We start from the raw sequence: 12,000 nt of genomic DNA, 5'->3' as shown, positions 1-12,000 counted from the left end.
AATATTTTCTCCAAAGGGACCACTTTGTTGTACCTTATGCTTTCAATTCAACCCATGTGCTCCTTTTTTCTACAACTATCAATATGTTTCTATTTTTGATATTTATGACAACCAATTTTCACAATATATATATATATATATATCCGTTTAGTGTATTTTCACAAGCAAAGTCTGAGAAAAATCTAGTGTATGTAATTCATATCTTTACTTTAGAAGTGAGGTAGATAGGTAGTTTTCAATAGATTGTTAGGCTCTATAACACAAAAATAGTTATATTAGGAGTACAAAGAACAATTGATAGCAACTGAACAATAGGTAGTAACAAAACAAAACTATCATTAAATAATACCACAATCAATCTACTACGATAGACATCAACAAAATTCTTAAAACAAGAAACTATAAGCGTAGCACTAGATTACTAAAACACTATACCATATACCATATTCCGGTTTTTGTACCCTTTTATCAATTTCTTTTTAGTGTTATGTTTTTTTTTTATAAGTATCTTTGTTTTTACACATTGAAAAATCTAAAAATGACCTTCTGTAAATGATGATATGAGATAATTTCCACCAAACATGTCATGTAAAGTTTTAACATTTACAACCCATGCATTGAAGATGCCAACTGTTACCAGTTCACATAGACTCCAATAAGGTTACATTACACCACATATACATACTTTTGGATTCATTCAACTCTGAAAAAATTATAATGCTGAATTTTTACACCAGCTTAATGAATGATTGGCATATATTTGCTCTAAACTGTGATTAATTAGTGTACAATTCCATCTCATTTTATGTCTTAAATATGCTAAGTCAAACATATTCACGTTTGACATAAACAATAGATGCAAGTAAATTCCAGTACGAGGAATTTTCATAAACTTTTTATCTAGCCATCGTTCTCTTTATTTACGTAATTTAAGAATAAGTTTTCGATTCAACAAAAAAGGGAATAAAAGGAAAACAATAACCTCAAAGGCCAATTAAAACAGTAAAATTGTATATCTATCCAACCAGGGATGGAGCAACAACTTTATTTACGGATTTGATAAACTTCAATAGTTTTGATTAGACGATCTTGTAATTATATTTGAAAATCAACTTAACATTTAAATATAATTTATCAAGAGTCTAACATACATGCTGTCATTACCAAAAATTAAAAATCATAAACTTAAAATCACAATTTCATTTGTCAAATAAAGTCTAGGAAAAGTACAAATACAACTCCGATAATGTAGAAATATTAAGTGGACATTGATGTGATGTTGAAATTATCTTAGAGAACATCCTCTTTTTAGTAATAAACTATTACTTTCTTTCATGGATTGAGTAACCTAATATATGTTGTCAATATATAAGTAATTGTTTCCCAACAATATTCACTAGGCATATTAATTAGTTTTTTTATTTAGACCTCTTTCAGGTCATTCTATCTGCATAAATAATGCAGGTAGCTAGATTTTGAGTTGTATACATTCGGATATTCTAAAACTTTTTATACTATCAAAGGTCAAATAATCTATTCTATCATAGTAGATTACTACTTTATTTTTTAAATCAGTATATTCCATTCTTCTCAATTTATGTGACACTGTTAGAATTTTGAGATTCAAATTTTATATGTTAAGATAAATTCGGGCATAAAAAACTAAGTTACTTGAAATAAATTTATATATTTGAAAATTTCGTAAGAGAGTATAATAAATCACAATAATTAACAATTGAAAATATTTACTAGACATATAAAAAAACTCTCAATCAAAGAAAACTTATTGGTTGACTCACAAAATTTCAACTGCCACATAAATTGAGATAGAACGATTATCAATTTTGCTTTGGGAAGTTACTGATTTTTACTGTCAATATATGCTAAACTTCTTGATAATATTCATTTTTCTGTGATGACACTTTACTATATATAATAACGCAGCTTCTCGTGTAATCGATTCCTCATGCTATGCTATGTTATAAGTATTATATATCCTCTATAATAATATTTCTTTATAGAAACCTTTGGATAAATAATATTATTATAAATTGGTTTGATTATAATTTAACTTGGCAGTATAAAAATTCAATAAACTATTGGGAAGGGGAGACAAAATGATGGGAAAAATTCATATGAGGAACTACTCATACACTAGAATTTTTTCTGTCAACTGGGCCGTGAAGAGTGGGCCCACAAGCTAAAAGAAGTGAACGGTCCAGATTGTTGAAAAGGTGGGCCTTGTTGGGTAGGGTCATTAAAACCCACCACCGATCTTTAAAGTGGTCTCCTTGTATAAAAAGGCGAAGAATGATACACCTGTTTGTCAGTGATACCCTATTATGTATACACACACAAAGCGGTTTTAGACTATGTGGACCCTCACCACCTGAGCCAACATCTTAAAACTGATAAGGTATGGGAAGGGCCCCACCATCTCCAATTACTCAATCCCATCTCTCTTAATGTCAATGAATTTTATCGTCGGAATAACGTTTGCTGTGAATAGAAGACCGGTAATAGATTTAAGTTGTGAAAATAACTCTTTATAAAAATGTAGGATAAAATTGTGTATAATAAATCATTATGAGTCAGCTAACGTGAGCTTTAGTGGAATGAGCTGTCATTTTTGTTATTTTCATGAAATTTCAAATTCGACGATTCAAGGTGTTTCTATCACAATATGTTACAAAGTTCTACATGTGAAATTTAAAATTCAAATTCTGTAATAATGACTATTTGCTAATTATAAGGATTGAAAAATGGTTAATTATATTGTGAATTTTACCAGCCTTTATTTCCCTTCTATTTTATCCCTTTTTCGCTAAAAGAATATTTTCATCAACAATACTTATATGGTTACTTGCTTGAGTTTCTGTAAAAACAAGAAATTCATGGGCGTTCCAAGATTAGAACACAAATTATTCTTGCTACTCTTCCCACATTATAGGGCCAGTATAACTGCTCCATTTCCTACATTATTGGAGTGATATGACTTGTTGTTTGGGTGAAATCTTTAGGTTTACTGTAGGGCGGCAGGAAGAAAAAGAGTTGGTATAGGCAGTAGTTAAACATGAAATAAGTGATAAGGCCTAACTTAATCAAAAAAGCTGGCTTATGAGGTACGTAAATAATGTAAAAATACATAGAGAGAAATTTTCGCATTCCTCAACACCGTACCCTTACATGCATGTGCCTATAGCTAGGCGTGTCTACTGGAGCGTGAACAATGTAAAATGAGAGGTCAAATATTGAGTAAATCATGAACTGCCTATTGCCCAAACCATATAAAAGGGCTCAAGATTCTGATAACTTCACAATAACAAAGTGAAAAACTTACTTTGCAAGTCAGTAAAAATTATTCTTATAAGATACACCCATGCACGGCCAATACATAGTAACTTTTGACATGTACCTCTTGGTAAAATGAATAAAAGGGGTAAAAACAATAATGAAGATGATCAATAACAATCTCTGGTGTTACCAATCAAATACTCAAATACTCCCTTTGTCCAAAAAAATTTAAAGTATTGCCCTCTTCAAACCCTAAAAAAACCGGCAGGCAAATATTAATCACACGAAAAAATATCAAAATGAAATAAGCAAACTCAAATTGATAGAGCAAGCATATACTCAAACCTCACGTCGTGTGTTTAACCATCCAAACTTTATATCACACAACAACAATCAATATTTTAGGAATTATGATGGCTCGTTGAATCATGCCGATCATCGGTACCACCACCGTGATGTGAATGTGATCCACTAGCCTGAGACTCCGATACACCGGAACATGGCCTATACGGGTTTAGTCCCGTGACCATGCCCAACTGGCCTTCTCCGCCTAGCGTATTGCCACCATTACCACCACCACCACCTCCGCCAAATTGTTGAGTTGGCAATAGTGCCACTGGTGTAGGAAAATTCATGAAATGTAATCCACTTGACATTGTGCTTCTATACAAAGCAGCAGCTGCAGCACCACTGTTGTTAACCGATGGAAACGTCCACACTGGATCACCTCCCAAAACTTGGGTATTATTATTCGTTAACATCCAAAAATTAGCTGGAATTGACGAATGACTAGTTGGCATAGTCCCACTACTTGATGATTGTAGCAAATAATTCCCCATTTGTTGTTCATTCTGTTGTTGCAAGTCGAGGTCTTGTCTCCTTTTTCGATTTAGACTTTCTTCTATACTCGTCTCCGTTAAATCTAACGAACTGTCACGCATTTCTTGTTTAGCTTGGAACTGATGCAGACTACTAGGGTTCGAATTTCCTGTCTGGAAATTCAACAACGTTGTTGCAGATCTATCAGAGGACAAACCAAGACCTTGAAACAAACCTCGTCTTTGTGAGAGTGAAAAATTCGGATGATTGAAATACGAGGATCGTAGTTGTGATGGTACGGACATGCTGGATCCTGAACTACGTAACGAAATGTTGAGTGATGTGAAGTTAGCTGGAATTGTACCTGTTGAAAAATTAAAATTGGACTATGAACAACAGATACTACTACAAACTTTGAATTATTATTCGAACATTACCAGTTCCAGTGGCAGCTATAACAGCAGGTTCAGCTTGTTGGAGAAGCCATTCGATGGTTTCACCATCGGACTTATGACCGAGTTCTCGAGTGAGCTGGAAAACCCTAGCAGCACAAAGAGCAGGCATACGTATACGTCTACCACGGCCATCAACCTTAGTATGGCGGTCTTTGGTGGAAGTTCTCTTTGGAGGTGGTTTTTTGGGAGTGATCTCAGTATTAGAGGCAACTGTAATCTGAAGGTTGTCACTATTAGGGTTTATATTCGTATTCGTATCGGATGGTGAAATGGCTAGGGAAGGATAGTTATTATTATTCGCAGCGGAGGAGCTAGAGCATGGTTCGTCTTCTTTCTTTTCGAGTAATTGGAAAGGGAAGTTGTTAGGACGATATTGCTGATGATGATGCTGGTGCTGGTGCTGGTTGTGATGGTGAAGGTGGAGATGATCGTCACCTCCTCCTCCTTCCATGTTCACTCTTAATAACTTTATGAGAAGTTGAGTTGATTGACAGTAATTTTATTTTATTTTTTTTGCTAGCTAGAATGAATGAAATGAATCAAACTATAGTCACTTCTTTTTTTGTGTTGCTAGCTTTTTGTTTGTGTGTGTGTGTGTGTTTCCTATAGGATATTGTTTGATTGGAATTCCTTGGGTACTATTGATGTGTTGTTTCGGTTTATTGAGAGAGAGAGAGAGAGAGGGTGGGGAGGGGTGTGAAGAGGAAAACTTAAAGCAACAAAGATAATGAGTGGGAATTATAAGGGGTAAGCTTTAAAAAGCAAAAAAAAAAAAAAAAAAGAAATTGAACAAAGGAGAAAAGAAAATATTTGCTTTTGTTGGGGGTCCTTTTTTAATGTCTTTTTGATAAATATTAGTTGGAACTAGTCTTTGCTATAGGAGAAATAATACAAAACAAAATAGCTCGGGAGTAACTAGTAAAGTTATTATCATATAACTATATATAAGGTCGTGAATTTAGAAATTATAAAGTAAAATTGCGCATAATTAACAAATTCCTGTAATTCAATCTTCTTCCTAATCAATGCATAACGAAAGATTCAGTGGAATGACTATTTTTTAAAAAAAAATTATGAGTGTGATTTTATGAAATTATTGTTGAAGGAAGTATTGAAGGGGTTTTGTCGTGGTATTCTTTTTATTGTGGCTGTGACAGAGCCATTGGTTCAGACTCCACGTGAGGTGCTCTTTTTATCATTCAATCCATAAAGACAATGGTGGCCATGGTGGGTCTACTATATATAATTTTCCTAGTCAAAAAATTGAGAGACTGAGAAAGGAAAGATTTATCAAATGGTGAATGGGTCCCTTTTTTCATTCATGTAATCATTTCCCCCTTTGCCTTTACCTCTTTAGCCTTAATTTGTTAGCCAACTTTGCTTGCTTTGGGATTCCTTCCTCAAATTTTATGATTGTGCTCTAGCGTCATCACTCCATAGTGTATACTTACCATTTCATTTTGTTTGTTGTGTTTTAATTTGATACCAAGTTTAAGTGAGTAAAATAAAAAATGTTAAGTTTTATAATTTTAAGTTAAAAGATATTAGTAAGTATATTAAAATATTTTTTAATTTATGTCTTAAGTATAACCTTGAAAGGTTTTGTTTCATACTATTATCCTTGAAAGCTTTTACTTCCTCCGAATGATCTATTTTTTTTTTTATAATTCATTTCAATAAAAATGATCCTTTTATTTTTTGGTAATTTTTTAATTTTAACTTTCCACGTGGCATATTTAAGATCACAAGATTGAAAGACGTTTTGATATATTGGACATATCTTTAATTTAAGATTATGAGATTCAAAAATAATTTTTATTTTCTGAAATTTCATGTCAAATCAAATTAAGTCATTTATTTTTAAACGGAGGGGGTATAATTTTTCATACTATTAACCTTGAAAGTTATTGTTTCGTTCCCCAATATTGATCAGCTAGGATTTTTTGAATTTTCTATCTTAGGTTTAGGCTAATAGGTGGGCCAAAATAGCTGAGGGGATGAAATGACAAATGTGTATTTTATGATGAAGTATGTAGTAGTAACTAGTAGCTAGTAGTAATAAACAATCTAGGTCCACCATTTAATATCATGTGGATATATAAATGGTGAATTTGATGATGATATTTTTACTTGCTACTCCATCTCTTAATGTGTACTTTTATATATAGCTAGCTACCCTTAACCTCCTTCTACTTTTAGTTGGGTGTGTGGACAAAGATGTTCCACATTGAAAGTTGATTAATGAATAACTGCGTACATATAAATGTATAGACATTGTCATTATCAATGTTATGAGGTAGTTCTTATGTAATGTGTATTTTGGGTAAACCAAATACTTATGTTATATATTATCAACATGCATCAATACAAGATAGTGACAGATCGATCTCTACTTTCTGCTAACATTGTTCGTGGGCCGAATTACATATAGATATTATAATAGTTAGATATGGTATTTGGATTTTTAAGCCTAACAAAAAGTGTTTTCGGTTTGTCTGCTTCCAGCTGCCTAGACCCAAACATTGAAGGAACTGCCCTAAAACATGAAGTCATTTGCTAACTGCATAGTAAACCCTTCCCTCGCTAAACAATCTGCCACTTGATTTTCTTCACGAAACTTGTGGTGCACAGGTGAATATGGAGATGGCACAAGTCAATAAAGTAGGTTGAGTATCACGAGGTCTCAAAATTAATTCTCAACAAAAATAAAAATGCTAGGTGATTTCGTCCAATCTGTTTAACCCGTAGTGGATAGATTAATTCTATTACCTCATACCTATTACTGGTGGGAGATATCCTGTGGAATTAATCAAGGTGTGTGCAAGCTAGCCAACTGACAAAATGCAATATTATTGAAATCTAAGATGAACTAATATGTGATTACCCAATCTCAGAGATAGAACTTAAATTAATGTCCAAACAGCTACTTTAATTTGTCAAATAATACATAATTAGAAAAGGAATGATAACTGAAGCTGGTGGGGCATCTTAAACTTCGTACTAAGTTAAAACCAGACAAACGAGTTGAAATGGAAGGAGGAATATTTTATTTTACACTCCTATTGGGGTGAATATAGGATAAGAAATATGGCATGATTGCAAGACTGGCAGCTATGGGATCGAATGGATACTGATTTAAAGTAGCTGTTTTAAGTATATACCCAGATAACGTCCTTTATATCAACATCTTCTGTCACAAACAATATAAAATTAATAACATTTCTACCTCTCTTACATATAATAATCATGAAGAAATTGAAAAGCATAAAATATACTAATAAATAAACCCCATATTAAATTTGTCATGGCATCGCAATGGGCACGAGGAAAAAGAATAACTGGGAAATTATAATATATGTCCTAACATATACTATCAAAATCTCTCCAACATATTCATCAAATTAATTGACTAATATTGACAGATACCGCTTCGTTGATTGATGTACAGACTGGATGCTATTATTTTAGATTCTTCTTTTCTGTCCTTTCCTTCTTTTTTTTCTTCTTTTAATTAGCATTTCAATTTTATATCGTCATTGCTATGAATAATCTTTTTCAATTAAGATAACAGATTCAATTGTTATTCAATTTCATTTTATTTTTTTGGTTTAGCAGCTGTACTTCAAAAGTATTTAGTGGTCCGATATTAATGAACAACATTATTCTAGTTCTAGTTAACTTTCAAATCACCATCAATGAACTTTATGTTTATATGGTTTATTAATAATAGGGTCGTAATTGGTGCCTTGACAAACGACAATTCTGTGGATAATTGATACTTAATATTCGAGTTTTCAAGAATCTAATTATTAAGACCTATATAGCAACAAAACTCCATTGCAAAAATCTAAGAAAAATTCGAAGCATTGACTCGTTGACTTGATACATTATACTTTGAAGAGTACTCTATAGCTAGCTAGGAAGGTGCAAAGAAATTAAACTTGTATCAAATTTATGAAAAAGTCACTTGTCAAAGTTTGATTCTGTTAAATTAATCATTCAACAGCGATCGAGCCAATATTGATTAGTCGTAAATAAATACTCCTTAATTAAGGAGTCAAAAGCATGAAATAGCTTTGACTAAAACTATGCTCTTTATAATTTGATCTAGTGCTTCTTATCAGAGTCAAACAGGATATATATGTTAAGTTACTCATCGCGGATCAAATATGTTTGTCAAATTCGTGAATCATCATGCCATATGTCTTAACATATAGCTCCGCTCGCATTAATTTATGTGATATTTTTCCTATAATTGATCCATTCGATCGACCATTCTAATAACAAAATGACATATCTATAAATTTGAAACAATTAACTTTTACACTTCCATTTTAACATAGACTGTTATAATCACACACAAATGTTATATCATGTTTAGGACTACAAGTTTTAAAAGTTTCAATAATCACACATATATAATAATCTTTATTTTTTAAAAAAAAATAACGAGTCAATTTGAATAATGTCTAACAAATTAAAATTAGAGCGAAGTAAGTGCATGCTAATTAAATAGACAAGTACGAAAATGAAATGCACAGTAGAAAGAGTGTTGGTTTCTACTTTCTACACCTGCTATAGTGCAACATTTTGACATCCAACATATAATTAAATTTTAGTTTTCAGACCTTGTTGATCAGGTTAACTAGATTATTTTATTACTAGTTTACATTGACCTTAAGCAAATTTAGAATAGAAGGTACGTTCATTATCTGATCTTAGTTGCCGTTACAAGAGTAGTACTATTCAACATATGATTTAATGTTCATTTCAATGTGTAACGGGTCACAAGTTCAAGCCTTGAAAACATCCTTTGGTAGAGATGTAAGGTAAGGTTGCCTACAATACATTCTTGTGGTGAGACTCTACTTCAAACCATACGCATAGCGGGAGTTTTAGTGTACCGACTTTCATTTTTTAAGTTTTATTAGAGCATATGGAAAGGGGAGTTTGCAATTGCATGCAACAACACTATAACATGGGATTTAATGTGTAATTTCATAATATAAGCTCATCGATCAAACAAAGGAAAGGGACTGAATTGGACATGAATATGGAAATTTAAGGTCCACAATATATAATTCTCAGAAATGCAAAGAGACAGAGCGCTGTAGTTATAAGCATGTCACCATGTGATGACAATGTGGACCTGTTTGTCAGTGTTGCCCTTTTTCAGACCACAACCATTGTTGCTTTTCTCAATTCTCTGCTGTAACATCTATCTATCTACTGTGACCATGACACTTCCCCTACCTAGCTATTATTTCTACCTTTATATTTTCTTCCTACAACTCATACACACTGCATGCTAGCAAGCTACATTTGTTCCTTGTTCATTTTATAAGAATTTTCATACACAATCTTTAAGCCTAAAGAAACGGATCCTAGACCTAACGCAATCCTAAAAGCTAGTTCATCGATATGATTGTCCAAGGCCATATAAAGAAATCACTATTCTTTTTTTTTTTTCATCTGATGCCTTGCTCTTTAACACCGTACTTCATGCCCAAGGCTGAACATCGATCTAGAGTATGGACAATTTAATATAGCGGTCTAACATTGGTAAACAATAATTGGAATGACCATGCTCCGAGACCATATAAAGAAATCAATCTTGAGATGATTTAACTTCAAAAGTTAGCTCATGAGATGAAGATTATCCAAATTCATATAAATGGACGATGAATCCCTTTTCATATAATGTGCGATTCTTCAACAGTAAACAGTTTTATTTTGACCATGCATGTTATATTTGCTAAGACTATTTCCTTTATTTGATTCACCTTTAAAACATAAAAATATATGCTTGAACCTGATATATATAATATATACAAACAATACTATATTCAAGATTTAAAATTCGAATGTTGTGGGTTTAATTATCTGAAAAATACCTACATATTGCTTCCCATCCTGATATTTTTGGAGGGGGGTGGCATTAAGTTATATGTAGGGCAACAAATTTCCCAAGTTTAGTTTAACAGCTTGGTCATGTTCGTGAAATAAGTCCCACAAAGCGATTGCAGTTGTAGCTAGCAAGTGGTTTATTAAAATTTCACTTTTAATTATTTGTCAATGCAATGTAAGATGTAGGCACTGAAGCACAGCAATGATTGTACTCAGTGACGGACCCACGATTTAGGGTTCGTGGGTGTTCGGGAGGTCTGAACACACATATTGATGTTCAAAGCTTTAAATTTCCATCTGAAAACTAAATCATCCATCTATTTGCTTAGTTTACTGGGTGCTTTTCTGTATCTTATACCAATTTTAATGCTATTTCCATATAATTATACCTAATTTGTGTTGAATTTAACGGGTGTACGTCGAACCACCTCGAAATTGGCCTTAGGTCCGCCTGCTTGTACTACATACCAACTCCGACAATATGAGCCTGAATAAAGGGAAGGTCAGTACATTAAGCTCCCGAAATGCACATGTCTGAGCTGAAAGGGATAGACGTTGTGTTTCTAACACGCAAGTATATCCTACATTGATGCAAAAGGTTAGTTCTACATCTCAAATTCGTGACCTCCTGATCACGTAATAATAACTTTATTAGTTATATTAATGCTCTCCTTCACCAATGTAGATTTAAAATAAAAATAAAAAAGAACAATGTAAAATAATAAAATCAAACAACGTGTCTTATCTTAGCTTCATGAAATTAATATGAAAATTATTACTACTAGTTTATTTTTGGTAAGAGTGAAATATTACCATTGCATTTACGTAATTACCAACGACATTGTGTTTGCCTTTTTCTCGTGATTCATTATTTCTCAGATAAACACGATCTTATTAATGTAATAACAAAAAAAAAAAAAGAATTAAAAAATTGTGACAGCAAAGATATGACGTTATCTAAGTCTTCAAATTGAAAAGTGACATGGCTGTACGTTTGTAATTGTCATGGTTATACGTTTGTAATTGTCATGTTTGTACTTTTGTTAAACAAAAACAAAAAAGATTAATATTTCCACTTTCACTAGTCCCATTTGGCCATGAAAATCATAATTTTTCAGAGTTGGAGTTGAAGATAAGTCTGCGTTGGAATTGTGTTTGGCTATGAATATAAATTAAAATTGTTGTTAAAATTTTGTGAGAAAAGTATGAGTGAAAAAAGTGAAAACAAGTAAATTTTTCCAAATATAATTCTGAAATTGTATTTGAAATTTTCATAGTCAAATACATACAGTTTTTCACTTTTTTCATCAAAGTGAAATAATTTTTTGGAAAAAAGTAAAAACTTTTTATGATCAAACGGATACTAAATGTGTGGACAGAAATTATGAATTACCCATGCACTTCCATTTTCCAATTTCATATTTGTCATTAAATGTTACTAGCAAAAATAGAAAAAGAGTTGTTATGATTTCTATTTAAATAATTACGAACAGAACCCCACTGGCTTTGTGCGTGTTTGTCAGTT

At 32.3% G+C, this 12,000-nt stretch overlaps 1 protein-coding gene across 1 annotated transcript; it reads right to left on the bottom strand.

Annotated features, from left to right (window-relative positions):
- Positions 1–3,340: 3,340 nt before the first annotated feature.
- On the bottom strand, positions 3,341–5,297 carry LOC107875954 (transcription factor TCP14). Its single transcript, XM_016722867.2, has 2 exons — positions 4,551–5,297; positions 3,341–4,477 (listed from the first exon to the last, which is right to left on the bottom strand). The coding sequence occupies exons 1-2, from the start codon at positions 5,017–5,019 to the stop codon at positions 3,696–3,698; spliced, it is 1,251 nt and encodes a 416-aa protein (XP_016578353.1). The 5' UTR covers positions 5,020–5,297; the 3' UTR covers positions 3,341–3,695.
- Positions 5,298–12,000: the final 6,703 nt, after the last annotated feature.

The sequence above is a fragment of the Capsicum annuum genome, chromosome 6, assembly GCF_002878395.1.
Source record: "Capsicum annuum cultivar UCD-10X-F1 chromosome 6, UCD10Xv1.1, whole genome shotgun sequence".
NCBI classification, from domain to species: Eukaryota; Viridiplantae; Streptophyta; class Magnoliopsida; order Solanales; family Solanaceae; genus Capsicum; species Capsicum annuum.
The sequence above is the reverse complement of the archived record's forward strand: the minus strand, read 5'-3'. Positions and strand labels throughout refer to the sequence as shown.

Excerpts from the sequence above, each read along its gene's own strand:
- LOC107875954 (XM_016722867.2), bottom strand. The coding sequence starts at position 5,019 with ATGGAAGGAGGAGGAGGTGACGATCATCTCCACCTTCACCATCACAAC. Across the intron at positions 4,478-4,550 it reads TATAGCTGCCACTGGAACTG|GTACAATTCCAGCTAACTTC; the intron begins GTAATGTTCGAA and ends ATTTTTCAACAG.